Source organism: Lasioglossum baleicum, chromosome 7, assembly GCF_051020765.1.
Source record: "Lasioglossum baleicum chromosome 7, iyLasBale1, whole genome shotgun sequence".
Lineage (NCBI taxonomy): Eukaryota > Metazoa > Arthropoda > Insecta > Hymenoptera > Halictidae > Lasioglossum > Lasioglossum baleicum.
This window is the reverse complement of record NC_134935.1, coordinates 3565440-3584522: the sequence shown is the minus strand read 5'-3', so window position 1 is coordinate 3584522 and position 19083 is coordinate 3565440. Positions and strand designations below refer to the sequence as shown.

The 19083-nt window shown below is 38.2% G+C and overlaps 2 protein-coding genes across 4 annotated transcripts in view; both read left to right on the top strand.

Annotated features, from left to right (window-relative positions):
* Nachra9 (nicotinic acetylcholine receptor alpha9 subunit) overlaps positions 1-1203 on the top strand; it is a 32186-nt gene extending 30983 nt beyond the window's left edge. For both annotated transcript variants that reach the window (XM_076427756.1, XM_076427755.1), the window contains exons 7-8: positions 436-588; positions 667-1203. In XM_076427756.1, coding sequence (XP_076283871.1) covers positions 436-588; positions 667-1010 — 497 coding nt within the window. In that variant the 3' untranslated portion in view covers positions 1011-1203. The remainder of the gene's footprint in view (positions 1-435; positions 589-666) is intronic.
* A 2373-nt stretch (positions 1204-3576) lies between these two features.
* Positions 3577-18308, top strand: Nachrb2 (nicotinic acetylcholine receptor beta2 subunit). Of its 2 annotated transcripts, XM_076427753.1 has the most exons (7): positions 3583-4113; positions 4179-4223; positions 6079-6188; positions 12734-12956; positions 15228-15405; positions 15486-15638; positions 17112-18308. In XM_076427753.1, the coding sequence occupies exons 1-7, from the start codon at positions 3895-3897 to the stop codon at positions 17474-17476; spliced, it is 1293 nt and encodes a 430-aa protein (XP_076283868.1). In that variant the 5' UTR covers positions 3583-3894; the 3' UTR covers positions 17477-18308. The 2 variants fall into 2 exon arrangements, with proteins under 2 accessions (XP_076283869.1, XP_076283868.1); XM_076427754.1 differs by lacking the exon at positions 6079-6188 and having other exon boundaries at positions 3577-4223.
* Positions 18309-19083: the final 775 nt, after the last annotated feature.

Below are 19083 nucleotides of genomic sequence, written 5' to 3'. Positions count from 1 at the left end.
TGTCGCCAATATACCTACTGACGTTCGTTGTCGAAATGTTAACCCTTTCCACTCAAATGGCGACTCTGAGGTGCCAGAAAAAATTGCCATAGCATTATTCAATATTGAATTAATATAAAATATGATTATATAAATTCGTCTGTATTCTGTGCATGAATGATTTCTATGTATGTATGAGAAAACAGGTTCTATTTGATGTGCACAGTTTAACAAAGATTTCATAGAATAAAAATGATCTGGGTTGAAAGAAATGTCTTAATTTTCGAATTAAAATTGTTTCGAGTACAAAGGGTTAATAGATTCGCCCTCTTCCAATTTGAAATGTTCTCTTTGACTATGTAGAATTCGCGCGTCTAGAAGTGTAGCATCGACGACGCCGGAATTTCAATGAGTTTGCACAAAGACACAATTTATTGGTGCATGTTCTGTCCTCAGCAATGATGTTGCTCACGCTGACGGTGCTCTGGTTGGACTCAAGGTCCATCGAGAGGATGGCTGTGGGCAGCGTTAATCTGTTGTGTCACATGCTGTGTATATTCGACGTGCATTGGGTATTGCCGCACAATGGCTTAAATACGCCCAACATACGTAAGCACTCAATCTACGAGAACAATTGCGGCCGGTACGTGAGGGATTAACAAATGGATCTCTCTTCTTGTCTTCTAGTCTTGTACTACCGAGATTCGCTGGCGCTGGCCGTCTTCGCCTTGATCTTGACCGCTATACTCCGCAAAATCCAAAGTATGAACGTCGAGGCGCCATATTGGATCTCGTCGACCACCTCGTTCATTTTGAACAACAGGGCCGGCCGTTTCCTGATCCTGACCGGCGAGGACTCGAAAAGGATACTGAACAACGAGTCGGAGGACAACGGGGACATGCCGAAGGCCTCCGAGAACCCGAAAACCTCGTCCTGGAGACATTTTGCGGCCATCGTCGAGTGGCTCTCCTTCTTCGCCGTGGTCTTCACTTACGCCATCATCATCATCACCCTCGTGCCCTCCACTTAAAACAAAATAATAGGAGGACAAAGACGAGCGAGACTCGTTCCATTCGATCTTGTCCCGCGTTTTAATCGATCAGTTGTAGATGCTCATTTTTAATAATAAATCACCTGTCTCGATTTTTCGATTGTACCCCGCTGATCTCCTCTCGGCGGAATGCTATTCTCAAATAAACGATGTTTCGGTTCTCATTTTTAATTGGTCTCACGCTCTGTTCCCTCTCTTCTATCCGAAGTCGTTCCTCGCCAATCGGCCTCCGATAAACGCACGCTCTGCCAATTCTCCGCGATAAAACATGCAACACAGTTCCCTATCGGGGTTCGTCACTTTCGATATCTTGATTGGTTTGTTCGGTACATATAATTTCAATCTGAAATAGAAATACATTTAGTTCAATCTCACAGTACAGTAAAATCTCAATCTAAGTCGATGCTCGGTTCTGTGCTGTGACATGGATCGGGACCGGATACTATTTTTTTGTGGCTGCGTCGACCACGCCGAACTAGTCCAGTCAACGAAAATGTGTAGAGGGAAATGGAAGGAACGCAATTTTTAACTTTGGGTCTATGTTTGGACTAGTGAGGAGGTAAACATACTAAAAGTCCCCACTCATAGAAGGTGAGCGGGGTGCAGGGGGGGCACGTAGAAGGTCCCCTTTTTCGGTTTTCGCGGATATCTCAGAAACTATGCGTCCTAGCGATAAGATCATTCTGCACAAAATTAAAGATGACAAAATGTGCCACAAGATTGATTCGATTCAATTTTTTTCTATCTCGCATAGTTTCCGAGATATCCGAGCTTAAAGTTCACTAATTGTGCTGAAGAGTTAGCTAGTCAAGTAAGGCAAAACACGTGAGGCTAAAATTTCTTTTTCACAATTAGTGAAGTTTGAGCGCGGATATCTCGGAAACTATGCGAGATAGCGAAAAACTGAATGCAATCAATCTTATAGCACATTCTGTTAGCTTTAATTTTGTATGGAATGGTCTTGTCGCTAGGACACATAGTTTCCGAGATATAAGCGGAAAACCGAAAAAGGTGACTTCTACGTGCCCCCCTGTAGCCCGCTCACCTCCTAGAAGTAGGGACTTTTAGTATGTTTACCTCCTAACTAGCCTAAATGAAGTCCCAGAGTTAAAAATTGTGTTCCTTCCATTTCCCTCTACGCCCCCCTTATGAGCATTCATTGACTGGACTAAACGTAGGAAAGGACAGCATGTAAACAAGGACCGCGCGACACGGAAAGCACAAAACAAAATATTTTTTACTTGAACAATGTAATTGTAATTGTACAATGTAATTGAATTAGTACAACTCTGTTCAAGAGTCGCCTTTCTCGATCCAATAATCATTCATAACTTATAAAGTGATTCGCGGTGGGAAACGATTCTTATGGGATTATTTAAGGGAAGGTGTGCTAAAAATATTCCAATTTGTTAGAAACTTAAACTCGCTTAATCTTCAAAGATATACTCTCTTAATGTAGAAAGAATTTTGCAAATTTTTCTTACTGCATTGAGTCTTAGTTGTTAAATAGAGTATTTACATAAATTGATAATAGAAGATACGATTGTTTATCACAAAAGTCTGCTCTTCAATTAAAAAAATAAAGCAAGAAGAAAATATTAAATAGGATATCGTCAGGTCATCGCATTAAAGAGAACCAATTTCTGTCGTGAAAAATACTAAAATAATATATTAAAATGTACTAATTTCTTCATTTACGAGGTCCATGGATATTTTGAAAGCAATGTTCATTGATTAGATATCGATACGAGGAAGTTCATTTCAGGCCAAATGTCTCTGAATTTCTCGATCCTGAATTGTGGCCCTTGCAAGAGAGCGGTGTACAGTGAACCAAAGGACGATAACTTTTTAAATATCAGATCATACGACTTGGATATTTTTTGTGAAGTTAGAGCAACTAGTTTACTACAAGGCGTGAAAAAAAAATTTTGAAAACATTGCTGTTGGTCGGATTTACAGAGAAGACACTAGAAGTTGTTGTTTACAGCTTTTTTATGGCGGCCTATATCGAAAATTTAATAAATACATTTTGTATAGATCTGTGTCAATTATAAATATTCTGAAAATTTCATCACAATCGCTCAATATTGCAATAAGCTACAAACATTTAAAGATGATGAAAATTGCATTTTTTCGCGATTTTCAGCCTATTACCGAAATAAATCTAAGGACTTTTGCATCTTTCAATATCCGTAGCTCTTTTCCGTATCTACCGATTTTGACGAAATTTTCCGAACATGTATAATTGACACAGATTTACACAATGTATTTTTTACACATAAAAAAGTTGTAATTAACAACGTTTATTATTTTCCTTGTAATTCCGACCAGTTGCAATAACCTCAAAATTTCTTTATCGCGTCACGTAGTAAACTAATTGTTGTAACTTCTCAAAAAAATCCAAGTCGTATGGTCCAATATTAAAAAAGTTATCGTGCTTTTAAAAGTGTTAAAAACATTACTGTGGTTCACTGTAGCTGTAGCTGTGTGCGCGAGTACGGCAGTGCACGCAAGTGCACGCGACTCGACGTGCGTGCGTCTCGGCACTCGGTAGTGTTCTTAGTTCTTAGTACATAGTTGTTATCTCGGGCAATCTTGGTCTGGCTCCGCTACGTACGGGTGTAAAACTCTCCGCGCTGTCCGAGGGTTAATAGGAAATGATACGGTAGATGATGAAGGACAAAACGAAACTATTTTGGTTGGTTGTCGTCGCGCGAAGTGCCGCAGCTGCGTATCATTGAAAGGGGGCGGTTTACGGCGTCCTCGGTTTAATATTTCACGTGGGCGTGCAACTATTCTCTTCTATCCTTCCGAACTACAGTCGTCGCGTGTCTGCCGGTCCGATTTCTATGCGCCAACCAAAATGAGGAGCTTCCTGTTCGTCTGGCTGACGGTCCTTGGCGTTTCGTCTCAGGAGTACACCTTACCGTTTCTCGATTGCAAATCAAACACAAGCTTCACTCGCTACGCGCAATTGACATGGCACCTTCTTTGCAATTACGAGATAGACGTCAGGCCGACCAGCGACCATACACACGCCACCCATGTCGACGTTGGATTACATCTACAGCATTTCACTGTTGTAAGTACACCGAGCGAGGCGATCTGCCATCCAAAGATTCCTCTCATCGAGTTTCTATTCCGCAGCACGATCTGGTGGGAACCGTCGATTTTCATCTTTTTTTGTCGATGGTGAGTACCGATCGCTGACAATCGTTAAACTAATAAGTAGACTGCGGATTTTTAAGAGTGTTTATGGAGAAATTAGCTGGGTCAAATGTAAAATCTAACAACGGTGTCACGTTGTTTTCAATGTGAGCACTCCATTAACGGGTGAAACGAATTTTTATTTAATTCCTGCTTCCCACAAATGATGCAGAACATCTTTATTTTGCATAGAGATCCGCGGTTCATTAATAACACGTTCTCTTCATTCGTCCGTGTCTTCAATAGAATTTCAACGCTGCTTAATAGGCTTTCCAGCGAAAAGATACTTCGCGATTTCCTTTTAAATAACAGTCTTAACACTAAACCTACTACGGTCGAATCGCCCGTTTTCTATTCACGATTATTGAAATTATAAAACAGTTGACTTCTTCATTTAGGCACATGTAACGAAAACTGCACAGAGTTCAAATTTCAAATGAATTCAATCTTCTCATTTCTAGAAAGCGTTTTGCTGTATTTGTGCTTAGTAGGATTAGTGTTACGAAAATCGTGTTGTCCGTAGATCGTGTTATACGTTAGATATAGACAATCAAATCGTTAGACAATTGCAATGGTCATCGAACAATTTTTTACAAAATTCCCGATTGTTTATCATGGATTTTTGAAGGAACATTAAATAACTTAGATATTGGTATACAATCAACTCATTACACAATTGTAATGGTTGTCGAACAATTTTTTACAAATTCCCGATTGTTCATCATGGATTTTTGAAGGGACGTTAAATAACTTAGATATATGTATACAATCAAATCGTTAGACAATTGCATTGTTCATCATTGATTTTCGAAGGAACGTTAAGTGCCTATCGATAAGTAAAGTGTTAAATTCATTTTCTACGAAATATTTTGCGTTACCCTCCTGTGATTTATACTCCTGCGTTTTATTTGTAATTTCATATTTGGACGAATATATTAATTAAATTGTAGCATAATCAGAAACTATTTATGCAGGGTGTTTCGTCTAAAACAGGACACCTAAATCTCTTCAGGTTATTGTGATGCAAAAAATATTTGTTACGTAATGTGCATGGTGTCAATGGACCAAATATCTGGCACGAATATTTATTTCCGAAGGTCATTTTTTTCGGAGTTATCAAGGTCATCGATGTTTTTTAATACATAACTACATTTTTATTTTATTGCACCGTGTAACTGATCGAAAAATACATTCAGATATGTATAATAACATGACCTTGATCTTCGAAAATTAAAGTTTTGCCTTCAGACCAAGCTCAAGGTCATGTTATTATACATATCTGAATGTATTTTTCGATCAGTTACCCGATGCAATAAAATAAAAATGTAGTTATGTATCAAAAAACATCGATGACCTTGATAATATTAATTAAATTGTAGCATATAATTAGAGACTATTTATATACTATCCGCTCAGACATGGAACGGTTCCGTTCAGCATAATAATATTTTAATACCACGTTCGCTTTCCTGTACGCGTCTCTATGCAGATTGCGGATAGTAAAAATTCGCCTTCACTCTTCTATTTTAAATATCATAATTAACCCCTTGCCGTATTTTAACGAGTCACGCTCATCCTGAAGATTTTAAACGAAGTTTAACAAATTTGAATTTGTTTCGCTTGTAATTAATATTTAAGCGTTAAAATAAATGTAGCCATACAAAAATATAGATTTTCTTTTCCTTTCTACGACATTTTTAGGGATAAAGACGTTTTGATCTCTGTAACTGTAGAGAAAATGAAACGGTAAGGGGTTAACATAGGACAGGGCGTACCTGAGTTAATTATACTCGCGCAATTAAATGAAACTGAGAACTAATCTAATTTTGATATGTCCCAGACATGGAACGATACTTTTCTCAAGTGGAAACCGTCGCAGTTCGAAGATATCACGAAGGTTCATGTAAAGAGTTTTCAAATATGGGTACCGGACGTTACGCTGCAAAGCGCGTAAGTTTGAGAGCAGTGTTCGATTATCGTTCACACTTAATCGTTTGCGCTCAGAGTCAACACGAAAAATTGCTATACCATTATTTAAAATATTGTATACATAGATTATTAAATATGTTGGTGTCTAATTAATTACTAAACATTTAAGTATTGTATGATAAAAAAATGATATACAATATATGTAGAATCGAATTATTGTAGGTCGGAAGAAATCTTATTTAATTTTCGAGTTAAAATAGCTCCGAGTGCAAAGGGTGAACTAAACGACTTTATAATATTTTAAACGTGTATCATTCGAATTCATTTAATTCTTATTTTAGCTTCCCTAAGCTCGTCGATCGTTGGCCTTTCCTCACCTAATTTCACATTCCATTCACCTAATTCACGTTCCATTTAAAAAAGACTAAAAAGTAGAAAATAAAAAAATATATAAAGAAACTTTTTAAAAACCACGCTTATATTAAAATGCACTAAAAAGGAGAAAATAATTTTTTTAGACATTAGTAACTATAAATAAAAGCGTGGAGCGCTAACTATAGCTAAACTATATTGGCGTAATCTTCGTGGGCGCTCCACGCTTTTACTTATAGTCACTAATGTCTAAAAAAATTATTTTCTCCTTTTTAGTGCATTTTAATATAAGCGTGATTTTTAAAAAGTTTTTTTTATACTATTCTTTGTGTTGCTTGTCTTGTAACGCCGTTGAATGTATTACTGTAATAACTAACATTGTTTGGATGCGTTACTGCCATCAATATCTATCACGATATATTGTCTTCGTTTTGTGTTACTACAACCGGAGTAGGGCAGAGTTGGGCAAAATATGTAATTAGTTACAAATTTCGGATCACGAATAAAAGATACAAAATTTTAATTAATTAATTTTAAGGTTCGGATCCAAAAGGAACTTGATCCGAAATTTAATTAGTTATTTTTGTATCCGAAGCAGAAGGATCCGAAGCTACGGATCCATTTGTAACTAGTTAATGTAACTAATTCAAAGTTCCTTTCGGATCCTTTAAGTTCCTTTTGACCAGCTCGAGGCTTGAATGAACACGTTCCGAGGCCCGAGGGTCGGGCCCCGAGACCTGAGCCCAGAACACAATAGCAGTTCAATAAACACGGCCGGGCAATCGCCCGGCCGTGTTTATTGCACCACTCGGCCTATGCCGCCGAGGCACCGATGATGGGCAGAAAAATTGAATTAGTTACTTTTTCCAAGATATCTTTTCAACTAAAAGCAGCAAGCAGTGACCGAATTCTATCGAATTTACACTTTTCTTAATCGGAAGAACGCCACGAATTGGCTCGCGTGACTTTCGTGAGGGCAGCACGGAAAATAAATAAGTTCAGGTTTCACGTGTCAGGGGTTTCAGGCCGAGCTACCTGCCTGACCGGGGGATCGCCTGGCCGTGTTTATAGCACCACTCGGCCTATGCCGCCGAGGCACCGACGATGGGCAGAAAAATTGAATTAGTTACTTTTTCCAAGATATCTTTTCAACTAAAAGCAGCAAGCAGTGACCGAATTCTATCGTATTTACACTTTTCTTAATCGGAAGAACGCCACGAATTGGCTCGTGTGACTTTCGTGAGGGCAGCACGGGAAATAAATAAGTTCAGCATTCGCTCCTTTGCGGTAGTAGGCCGAGCTACCTGCCTGGCCGGGGGATCGCCCGGCCCTGTTTATAGCACCACTGAAAAGATATCTTGGAAAAAGTAACTAATTCAATTTTTCTGCCCATCATCGGTGCCTCGGCGGCATAGGCCGAGTGGTGCTATAAACACGGCCGGGCGATCCCCCGGTCAGGCAGGTAGCTCGTCATGAAACCCCTGACACGTGAAACCTGAACTTATTTGTTTTCCGTGCTGCCCTCACGAAAGTCACACGAGCCAATTCGTGGCGTTCTGCCGATTAAGAAAAGTCTAAATTCGATAGAATTCGGTCACTGCTTGCTGCTTTTAGTTGAACAGATATCTTGGAAAAAGTAACTAATTCAATTTTTCTGCCCATCATCGGTGCCTCGGCCGCATAGGCCGAGTGGTGCTATAAACACGGCCAGGCGATCCCCCGGTCAGGCAGGTAGCTCGGCATGAAACCCCTGACACGTGAAACCTGAACTTATTTATTTTCCGTGCTGCCCTCACGAAAGTCACACGAGCCAATTCGTGGCGTTCTGCCGATTAAGAAAAGTCTAAATTCGATAGAATTCGGTCACTGCTTGCTGCTTTTAGTTGAAAAGATATCTTGGAAAAAGTAACTAATTCAATTTTTCTGCCCATCATCGGTGCCTCGGCCGCATAGGCCGAGTGGTGCTATAAACACGGCCAGGCGATCCCCCGGTCAGGCAGGTAGCTCGGCATGAAACCCCTGACACGTGAAACCTGAACTTATTTATTTTCCGTGCTGCCCTCACGAAAGTCACACGAGCCAATTCGTGGCGTTCTGCCGATTAAGAAAAGTCTAAATTCGATAGAATTCGGTCACTGCTTGCTGCTTTTAGTTGAACAGATATCTTGGAAAAAGTAACTAATTCAATTTTTCTGCCCATCATCGGTGCCTCGGCCGCATAGGCCGAGTGGTGCTATAAACACGGCCAGGCGATCCCCCGGTCAGGCAGGTAGCTCGGCATGAAACCCCTGACACGTGAAACCTGAACTTATTTATTTTCCGTGCTGCCCTCACGAAAGTCACACGAGCCAATTCGTGGCGTTCTGCCGATTAAGAAAAGTCTAAATTCGATAGAATTCGGTCACTGCTTGCTGCTTTTAGTTGAAAAGATATCTTGGAAAAAGTAACTAATTCAATTTTTCTGCCCATCATCGGTGCCTTGGCGGCATAGGCCGAGTGGTGCTATAAACACGGCCGGGCGATTCCCCGGCCGTGTTTATTGAACTGTTATTGTGTTCTGGGCTCAGGTCTCGGGGCCCGACCCTCGGGCCTCGGAACGTGTTCATTCAAGCCTCGAGCTGGTCAAAAGGAACTTAAAGGATCCGAAAGGAACTTTGAATTAGTTACATTAACTAGTTACAAATGGATCCGTAGCTTCGGATCCTTCTGCTTCGGATACAAAAATAACTAATTAAATTTCGGATCAAGTTCCTTTTGGATCCGAACCTTAAGATCACGAATATTAGTTACTTATCTTTTAGTTGGATCCGGATTTAGTTACTTTTTATTTAAATACTGCCCAACTCTGGAGTAGGGCAATAATCTACTTATAATATTTAAAAATTACTAATATCCAAAACTTTTTGATTACTTAGTGATAACTAATTAATAATATTAATGTATGTTAAATTCATGTTCATGTTCATCATCAATGTCTAATTCACTAATAAGCAATGGCTAACGATAACTTAGAGCTGTGACTAACTATTTGCCATTTAGTTAACACTAACTAATCAAAAAGATTTGGCTAATGACTGTTTTGATTTTAATGACTATGACTAACATCCAAAAATACTATTAGTCATTTTTAAATATTAGTTGATTATTGCCCTACTCTGATTACAACTACTATGCCCCGGTGTACACATCCGTGTTTTTAACGTGCGGCAACGTAATCGTTATTGTATCATTGTATGCATGCGCGTTGCCGCAATTACGTTTAAATGAAGCATGGTATTGCCTAATTTAATTTATAGTAATTCAGACCGCAATTACGTTGCCGCACGGTCGCCGCACGTTAAAATAAACGGATGTGAACAACGGGCCTTAATCGTTAGGTAATGTTCCTCAACAGGTACGTCATTTCGTTGTGTAATCAATCACATATTCCTTCAAAAGTGTCTAACATATATATTGCCTTATAAGAATGACACGGTTGAATGTATTTAACACTGGAATTACCAACAATTAACTCTAACACTACCGAGCACTGAAAGCGATTACAATTTACTCTATTTACTTAGATTTTTTGCAATTTTTATTGCAATACGTGCTTGGATAAAGAAATTTATCGAATCAATTTCCATGTAAGCAACGTCATCATTTCAATAATTACAAAATTAAAAATCTAAGACCGATATTTGACCGGCAGTGTGATGACGAAGCTTTTTATACCAAAACCAGTCAAAATGACTGATCTTTAAAAAATACGTAATAATAGAATATTTATTGATTTATTACTGTCTTACAAAAGGAATATGGGGCCGAATATGTCTTTGAAAATATTATGTAGTGGTAATCTACCAGCGGTAGATATCTTGTTTTATTTTACCACGACTGGTTCCTTCTGCGGCAATTTTATTTTCATGAACTTGTATACTTCCATTATCATATTCAGAACTTGAAGGCACACAAGCACGTCTTCTTATACGTAAATTCCAAATATTTTCTAATTCACTTTCCGAGGACACCTGAATATTTTCTTTGTCTACAGGTTTTGCACTCCAAATTCAACCCTTTATAAATCAGTTTCACCCTTCTACAAGTCAAATACACCCTTTTACAAATCAAGTTCATCCTTCTGCAAGTCAAATACACCCTTTTACAAATCAGTTTCACCCTTCTGCAAGTCAAATACACCCTCTTACAAATCAATTTCAACCTTTTGCAGCTTTTGCACTCCAAATTCACCCTTTTGGAAATCAATTTCAACCTTCTGCAAGCCAAATACACTCTTTTACAAATGAATTTCACCCTTCTGCAAATCAATTTCAACCTTTTACAGGGTTTGCACTCCAACTTCACCCTTTTACAAATCAATTTCAACCTTTTGCAGCTTTTGCACTCGAAATTCACCCTTTTACAAATCAATTTCAATCTTCTGCAAGTCAAGTACACTCTTTTCGAAATCAATCTCAACCTTTTACAGGTTTTGCAGTCCAAATTCATCCTTTTACAAATGAATTTCACCCTTTTGCAAGTCAAGTACACCCTTTTACAAATCAACTTCAACCTTTTACAGATTTTGTACTTCGAATTCACCCTTTTGCAAATCAATTACAACCTTTCACAAGTTTTGCAGTCCAAATTCATCCTTTTACAAATCAATTTCACCCTTTTGCAAAATCTGTAAAAGGTTGAGATTGATTTCCAAAAGGGTGAATTTGGAGTGTGAAATCTGTAAAAGGTTGAAATTGATTTGCAAAAGAGTGTACTTGACTTGTAGTAGGCTGAAATTCATTGATTTGCAAAAGTGTAATTTTGGAGAGTGCAAAACCTATATGTATAATCTCATTATCACTATAAAGTTCAATTTCATTTTCTTCATACAATTCACAATTCACTTTCTTCATGCTCATACAATTCGCCATCCTCAATATCAGAGCATTCCATTGGTATATTGTTCACTTTTTGCAACAATTTAGAGATTTTCAATCGTTTTGCCATTTTCAGGGCTTGTAAAATATCGTTGTATAAAAAAGAATTAGGTCCTATTCCAACCACTATAGTGTACAAAATGACCGCCTGAAATAACATCGATGACTAATATGTTACGTTACATCGCGGCAATGTTTATGTTCATGTTGTGGCGCCAGAATAAGACGTTGCGCGCGATAAAATTTCAAACAAAACATCAATAAATGCATCTAAATATCTAACAAACGATTTCGGGTTCGGTAAGCAGATTATAGGATACTTTTCCACTTTGAAAAAGTACCAATCAAAACGATTGGTATTAGTACGAGTAGTCATGATACAAAATTATTTTGATTCTGAATAAATTAAACAAAAATAAAAGTCATCATATTACGCCTTTAGTTATCGCTGCAAAAGTCATCACATCGTTGCGGAATAAATGTAACATGAAGTAAAAATTTTAAAATGAAATTGTAAAACCAGTCATTTTGACTGGTGTGATAGTTCTAGTGTTAAATTCATGGGGTGAGAAAATCTTGATAATTTCAATAACTACTAAATAAAATATATTAAAAAACAGGTTATGGTAGGAGACTCTCGTTTCCAGGATTGCAAGGGTGCAGGATGCGCCCTCTCATTTCTCGATAATGCATGCGATGGGGGTTTTCAGTAGTCAAAAGCGTTAGACAAAAGTACTGTTCTTACGTTTACGAAGCGTAATTTGCATTATTCGGAAGTATAAAGCTGCGACAGCTACCTGCTATCTAATAATGCAAATTACGCCTCGTAAACGTAGAAATAGGACTTTTGAGTCCCAAGGCGCTTTCCCCGCACCCTTACAATCATAGAAACGAGTCTACCCCCTTAACACTAAACCTACCGAGCCTTAAAAGTAACTGGTACATGTTCCCTTATAAAAATGACAAGATTGATTTTATTTAGACTTTGTGCAGCTCTAATTGTAATATTTGCTCCACTAAAGGTATGTATAGAATCATTTCTTATGAAATTATTTTTATTATATCAATAATCGTAAAATAAAAAATCTGGAACCGGTCATTTTGACCGGTGATGATAGGCTTATAGTGTTAAGAGAAGAAATACATTTCCATGATTCCCGTTTTTGACGCAGACAATTTCTAATTTGCATGATCAAACATCCGCAGTCTACCCATCATTCGAGTGTTGACACACACATTGATCTATTTTCCTAACATTATCGTTGATTTTGAACGCAGGTCGCACAAGACCATCGACGGGAATCTGCCGAAGACGGATTGTTTGGTACTGTACACAGGCAACGTGATATGCGTACCACAGATCATGTTTCCAATATATTGTGAAAGGGATACCACATGGTGGCCTTACGATATAATGAACTGCAGCATACAGCTATCCTCCTTGGCTCATTCCTCTGAGGACATTTCCCTGAAGTTCGCTACGCTCGACTCGTCTAACGAGGTGCTCACCGTGATCCTTTACGATTCGCGTCATTCATATATTAGATCGTTGCATATGAAATGTCCGATTTTGAACAGTAACATTAAACAACCGCAACTATATCTTATTGATCAAAGAATCACACGTTTCTTGATTGTATTATGCAGCCCGGTCAATGAATGCTCATAAGGGGGGCGTAGAGGGAAATGGAAGGAACACAATTTTTAACTTTGGGACTTTGTTTGGACTAGTTAGGAAGTAAACATACTAAAAGTCCCTACTCCTAGGAGGTGAGCGGGCTACAGGGGGCACGTAGAAGTCACCTTTTTTGGTTTTCCGCTTATACAGTGGCCGAGAATTTCTATAAAGTCACTGTGTTTTGTCCCCGTGCGAAATCAATACGGGCCGGTTATGTACTTCTTTAAGGCCTGGTTTACGTTGTATTTTTGTCCAGAAGAATTTAAAAGTTGTTGCATACGTCTTGTTGTTACTGGGAGCTCCAATTCAGCTCGAAATTGTGCTGCATTTTTCCTTTCCTTAGCTGCAGACCTCATTAATATTGAATGTTGTCTCTTTGACTATTTTTTCTTACTACCTTTAAGATGATTTTTTCCGTAATTTTCACGTAAATTGATATAATTATTAATCACAGTATATGGCCGATTAGTTTTCTTAGCAATTGCGCGATTAGAGCAGCCCATATCTTTATAAGCATCGATTGATGCTTTTTCTTCACTTGTTAGTACTTTTTCTCTCGGCATTCTTATACACGTGAATCAAATTATAACAAACAGGATTTCTGTGAGTTCTAAAACTAATACTTTTAGAATATTCGCAGTTTTCCGTAGTTCTCTGCTCAGAATACAGAGAAACACTAATTGTAAGTGACTTCATAGAAACTTCGCACTTGTGTTCTTCACCACACAGAAAAAAATTTAAAAAAACGTAAATTGTAAACATAGCGGTCTAGAGTACGCAGTCCTTCTATTCGAGTGTCTACAAGGCACAAGACCAGATACGATAAATCAACAAAAATGGTGATATTTTTAAAATAACTATGAAAAAGAAGATGACTTCACAGAAATTTCGACCACTGTATCTCGGAAACTATGTGTCCTAGCGATAATACCATTCCATACAAAATTAAAGCTGACAAAATGTGCTATAAGGTTGATTGCATTCAGTTTTTCGCTATCTCGCATAGTTTCCGAGATATCCGAGCTCAAAGTTGACTAATTGTGAAAAAGAAATTTTTGCCTTACGGATATCTCGGAAACTATGCGAGATAGCGAAAAACTGAAATCAATCAACCTTGTGGCATATTTTGTCAGCTTTAATTTTGTATGGAATGGTCTTATCGCTAGGACGCATAGTTTTCGAGATATCAGCGCTTAAACTTCACTAATTGTGAAAAAGAAATTTTTGCCTCACGTGTTTTGCCTTACTCTTCAGCACAATTAGTGAACTTAGAGCGTGGATATCTCGGAAACTATGCGAGATAGCGAAAAACTGAATCCAATCGGTCCTGTGGCACATTTTGCCAGCTTTAATTTTGTATGGAATGGTCTTATCGCTAGGACGCATAGTTTCCGAGATATACGCGGAAAACCAAAAAAGGGGACCTTCTACGTGGCCCCTGCACCCCGCTCACCTTCTAGGAGTGGGGACTTTTAGTATGTTTACCTCCTCACTAGTCCAAACAAAGACCCAAAGTTAAAAATTCTGTTCCTTCCATTTCCCTCTACAACTTTTCGTTGACTGGACTATATGGTAGAAATTGAATTTTCTGGTCACTCACATGCTTCATTTACAAGATGGTCATCTCTATTTTGTAGTTCTTTTTACTATCAACAAATAGTGCATTCTTAATTGCAAGTGACTGGAGCCACATAAATATTTTATTCTTACTTTAATCATTTTAATAAGCTGAGAAAAATTCATAGATTTTTTATTAGCACTCTTAAATCGTTGTAACCTTTTTACTGTTTCAAATTTCACCCACTCACCCATGCAATATGTTATTTGGCCACACATACGAAAAGAGCACGCGACAATCGCACTGATTGATGTTGATATCAAATTTATTTAAAAGGAAATTTATATGTGTAAATTAAAATTGAAAATATGATCGCAAGTTTCGTACCTTAAAGTGACGTACAATGAACCTGTCAACTGTAATAGTATTTCTTGATCAAAACGCATTGGAACATTTGCGTTCTAAAATCGGACATTTCATATGCAACAACCTAATAAAAAAACTAAAATGTTCATGTGGGCTCTTGGTGTCTTTAGACAAAGATCGAAATACTCGATGGGAATCCTCGATGGGACATCACACATATCACCACGCACCAGATCGAAACAAACTCAAAGTTAAGTTCCGACATTACCACCACGCTGCTGTCGTACAACATACTTCTGAAAAGACGCGCTGCCATTTACAGTACAAGCTATATTACCATCGCCATAGGTTCGTAGCAATTGTAATGTGGACAAGCATACGAATCATTATTCGCATAAGCTAATTACCCGGTGTTTGTTCCTGTATAGTACTGGTGACGGTGACGTTGTTGGTTCTTTGGCTGGAGCCAAAATCCACAGAACGGATGATGCTCGCGAACATGAATTTCATTCTTCATTTACTGTCCTCCTTGCATATGGCTTGGAGCATTCCCCATTGCGGAGGTCGTCAACCAAAAATACGTGAGCCACTTCTTCCACCTTGTCCAGGCGTCTTAAATGCCGGATGAGTAAAAAACACTCGCTTCAAATTCTTTATTACTGAAATCTTAAAGATATGTATACTACCGTCCATAAGTATTTGACCACCTTACCAAAATATCGTGGTGTCTAGCCATTTATTCGACACTTTTTAACTACGGTCGACCAAATGGCACATCATTTAAATACATATAGCGTTTTTTTATAAATGGATCAAACGACTTTAGTGTTTCTGTTAACCCTTTGCACTCCTTTGTCGAGTGTGATTCGACATTAGACAGAGAAAAATGTAAATAAAACGGGTTTTTATATGCACTTGGTTCTTCCTTTATTTATTTAATTGTCTTCTTTTTCAGTCAAAAACAAAATGTGAGTTCCACAATGTATAAATTACAACAAAGTTTCAGAGCTGTGTTTAATGTAATTAGTAAACAACATTGTTTAAAATAAGCGGCAGTCAAGGAACTGCCCTTTGAAGTAAATTTTAAATAAAACATTTAAAATAGTAGGGAAATGTTGGCAACATAATTGAACATTAATTCGGAGTGCAAAGGGTTAAGCTAGATACTTTCTACAGTGATTCCCACTAATATGCGGCACTCTCACAAAGACAATAACTTTTTAAATATTGAACCACACGATTTGAAATTGTTTGGGAAGTTAGAACAATTGGTCTGCTTAAGTCTGCTACACAACGTGACCAAAAATTTTGAAAAAAATTACAAGTTGTCGGAATTGCGTGGAATTGCGGAATTATGTGGGCTTATATGGAAAATTTAGAAACCACGTTTCGTGAATCTGTATCAATTAAACACATTCTGAAAATTTCATCAAAATCGCTCGACGTTGCAATGAGCTACAAACGTTTAAGGATGGTCAAAATTGCAGTTTTCCAACTACAATAAATCTAAGGATTCTTACATCTTTCAATATCTGTCATTTTTTGCCGCATCAACCGATTTCGACAAAACTTTCACAATGTATATAATTGACACAGATCTACAAAACGTATTAAAAAAATTTTGTTTAGTATTTTTTTTATACAATTCCGACCAATTACAATGTTGGAAAAAATTTCTGTTCACAAAATGTGGTAAATTAATAATCTGTAGCTTCCCAAAAAAGTTCAAATCCTTTAGTACAACATTAAAAAAGTTATCGTTTTTTTTTTAGAGCGTCCGAATATTAATGAGAGTCACTGTAGATGATAACTAGCTAGCCAGTTTACTAGATTTAACTAGATGATATGTTGTAAAAAATTTGGAAAAAGTTGCGTTCACTCCGAAGCTTATTTAGCCATTCTAGAAGGCACTTATAGTTGCTGCATGGTACTTCTAGCATTAACAGATGAAGCTTCGAGTGTTGCGATGTGCGTTCGAGTCTCCGACGTGTTAAGTTTGCACATTACGTTTGTTATGCAGAAAGTGACCGGCATTGAGGATTTTTCATTTTCAGATCAATTATATGAGGACTCTCTGATCCTAGCCACGTTCTCGCTCGTTCTAACGATTCTACTGCGCCACATGCAAGAGATGACCATCAAAGCACCTTCATGGCTATCGTCGATTGTCATCACCAGCTTAAAAAGCAGAGTCGGCCAGATATTCTTGGTGAACTTCTCGGATCCAAAATTGTCGGCACAGATCGTATCGAATAATGACGATAACACCAATCTTGTGTCCTTCGATAAAGTAGAACTGACTTGGAGATACACATCCATCGTGATCGGATGGCTCGCGTTTGTTATTGTTTTATTTACTTATATAATACTCTTGATCGTTCGTCTTCCGACCAGCAAGTCCGCGTATTTTGTTGTATGAAGTATATATGTAATACCGAATAGAAAATTCCATCCTTCTGGCAGAGAGTGTCCATGTTCTATTATGATTCTTGCTCCGCAAAGGTGGTTTATTATGATTCTTACTCAAGAAAGTTGAACTCGTTCATAGAGATTTTTATGCGCTAAATCCGAATCTATAAACATTTTTTTCTTCTAGAGCACAAAATGTGTTTGTACTCGGAGATTTCTTCCATTAACATTTTTTGCAAATTATATGTATATCGGCCAATATTATATGCTTATACATTAAACATGGAAAATAATATATCTGTAAAGAAATCGTATAGAAGAATGGATGGAATAAAAGAAATATAAAGAGAATAATAAATGTTCGCACTGTGAAATACGTTTTTCTAGGAGTATTGTTTTCCGATGAGAACGAAGTGAAACGATGATCAATAAATCATTTGTTTCTGTTACTTTTTTATAAATACATTTATTTTGAAAAAACATGTTGAACTTAATCGTTTACGTCGATCAGATCAATCTTTGCGAATATTAACAGTGCGCCCAACTCAACTCTACAATATCTGTACGAGATACAGTGGGTCGTAAGAGTAGAAAAGAATGTTACACTCACGACAGTGTGAGTCTAGTAGATTAGTACGATTGTAACTGCGAACGTGTAGCAGCGATAAATGCTAATGCACTGAGAGAACGTTGTTTCTCTTGTCCATCAGAACTGACAGGTGCTCAGCCAACGATTTCTTACATTATGTACAGGTCAGAATTTAGCATTCGTGCGTGCGTCGATAATTTACAATTGTAGCAACAAAACAAAAAGAAAATAATAACACGTGTCAGATACACAATAGTGTATAATAGAAATTAAAGAAACGCCTACCTGAAACGACAAAAGCGGCATTCGATTTTTGTAAAATGCTTTGTTTCGTCCTAAAGTAAAGTAACTAGTACATAAGGCGTGGGCACGGGTGGAGCCCCTCAGACGCCTGCTTCCCCCACCAAGCTTCCTTTCGGTGGCGCTCCTCGTGGCTCCGATGCACGAGGCCTGCGCACTGCTTGCGACAAGCGAAACGCGTCCTTCCTACATAGTAACGACCACGGTGCATTATACAGGTGTGCCGACTTCCCTCAAAAAACTGAGGCAGATGAGTCGTAATTCTCTGGCCGCCGCCAGACGGCGCATGGTCCCAGGTACTGTACATGTGCGAATGAGATTGCGCTGCTGAATACACACAATCACACTCATTCGCACACGTACGGTACCTGGGGAACCATGCGCCGTCTGGCGGCGGCCAGAGAATTACGACTCATCTGCCTCCAAATTTCAGCATTACAGAGATGCTAAGTCGGGACACCTGTATAAGGGGGTAGTCCACCCTGGATTTGTAACTAGAAAATACCTAGAATATTACTAGAAAAATGGCTCGAAACATGGGTTTGCTGGTTTTCAGTTAGTGTCCTTATTTGAGCAAATTTTGGGCTGGGTGAGGGCTCATTCGAAAGAGGAAGGTTCACCGCAGGGGGCTCTGGTCATGAGGTTAACGAGAATATGTTTATATCTAATAATATTAGTGTCCAAAGTAGAGTAAACATCTAGGAAAAAAAACCAGCAGATTTCAATGC

What these genes read in the sequence shown, in the direction of transcription:
- Nachrb2 (XM_076427753.1), top strand. Translation starts at nt 3,895, where the DNA reads ATGAGGAGCTTCCTGTTCGTCTGGCTGACGGTCCTTGGCGTTTCGTCT. An exon ending in TTCATCTTTTTTTGTCGATG is followed by an intron (nt 4,224 to 6,078) that starts GTGAGTACCGAT and finishes GATATGTCCCAG; the next exon opens with ACATGGAACGATACTTTTCT. An exon ending in GACGTTACGCTGCAAAGCGC is followed by an intron (nt 6,189 to 12,733) that starts GTAAGTTTGAGA and finishes TTTTGAACGCAG; the next exon opens with GTCGCACAAGACCATCGACG.